Here is a 1,373-nt window from a genome sequence, read left to right on the forward strand (position 1 = left end):
CTCAGGGTTCCTCTGGGCTTAGAACCTGAGCCCTTCCTTCAAAGTCAATCTGTCAGGAGGCGTCAGTGAGAGCTTGTTATCTGAACAAAAGAAAAGAAATTGCTTTTCCTCTACCAGGCACTTGGGCTCAACATCATGACTTCCTCTTCCCAGCCCAAGTTCACATCTGTGCCAGCCAAGCTCAACTAGCAGCTCAGGAGCAGGGGAGGCTTTCTTTAAACCCAGGCAGGATGGGGAGGAGACCAAGGAAGTGCTTCTTGTTGAGCCTTGATATCTTCTCTCAGCAGAGATCATCCACATTGCGACTCCGAGGGTTTCACAACACCATGGCATTTAGACTTCTCTCTCAATGGGCTCTGGAGGTTTTTCAGACACAAGAAATTCCCTTGTTGTCATTGAATTTTTCAAGTATGGATTTGATGCTCCTTCCTCACAGACTCGGTCTGGCCCTAAACTTTGATCCAAAGAGAGTAGTTGCTCTTTGACTTCTGAGCAGGTCCCTTCAGGCATTCCCAAACACAGGTCTTGGCATTCTCTGAGAGGAATCTTGGTGGAAACCAGGGACTCCTCACAGCTCTTCCCTGAGGGACCGTGCGGCCTGTAGGGGGAGGTCACATACTCATTCTTTTCCCCTCCCAAAATGTTTTCCTGACCCTTTCTGGCTTCCTCTGTGGAAACCTCTTCCAGAAAATTCACAAAGTTCACCAGCAACTTGTCAGTCAGGTCACTGGGGGCAGAACAGAGTTTTAGAATCCTGTCTTCTTTCGTGTTCACAGAGTCATCAAACTCCTTCAGGTTTAGCTTACCCTGGAAAAGAAAAAGTGACCCCCCAAAATGGTCATTTAGGGGCTACATATAATGTAATCAAGATCTCATTGGGACATCAAGTGCCCCACCTCTTGAGCAGACACCCACATTCCTCCCAGGCACAAAAGTGTGGCCAGTTATCTCCTCCTGCCTTTCCTTGCAGGCTTGGCAAGAGTGGCCCATTTCCTGAGAAATAGCACTCTGTGTTCAAACAATTCCTTCCTCTACAGAGTTCAAGCCTATTTTGCACACAATCATATGTTCACAAAACCCTAGTTAAGATGAGAGCATCAAAATTAGAACTCTTAGGGATGGAAAAACCACAATCATAAAGACAGACTTGTTCAATAGCAACAGAAAATCAAAGGTAACCTTATGGCAGGGGCAGTGTCTTTGTCTTGCCTTAGGCACAGGACCTAGCCCAGTGCCTGCCTGGAGTGGGTGATTAATAAATGCTTGCTGTAGAGGCCCAAGCTACAGATTATTCAAAAAGCATTTTAGGGCTGGCCCGGTGGCGCACTGCTACAGTGCGCCACTTGGGAGTGCGGCGGCACTCCCGCCGAGGG

The 1,373-nt window shown here is 48.0% G+C and overlaps 1 protein-coding gene across 1 annotated transcript in view; it reads right to left on the reverse strand.

Moving 5' to 3' along the window:
• Positions 1–333: 333 nt before the first annotated feature.
• Positions 334–1,373, reverse strand: part of IL31RA (interleukin 31 receptor A) — a gene marked incomplete at its 5' end in the record, with an annotated part of 47,367 nt that continues 46,327 nt past the window's right edge. Inside the window, one exon of the mRNA XM_008570040.1 lies at positions 334–807. Within this exon, the coding sequence (XP_008568262.1) occupies positions 334–807 (474 nt within the window). The remainder of the gene's footprint in view (positions 808–1,373) is intronic.

The sequence above is a fragment of the Galeopterus variegatus genome, unplaced genomic scaffold, assembly GCF_000696425.1.
Source record: "Galeopterus variegatus unplaced genomic scaffold, G_variegatus-3.0.2 Scaffold562, whole genome shotgun sequence".
In the NCBI taxonomy this organism is placed as follows: domain Eukaryota; kingdom Metazoa; phylum Chordata; class Mammalia; order Dermoptera; family Cynocephalidae; genus Galeopterus; species Galeopterus variegatus.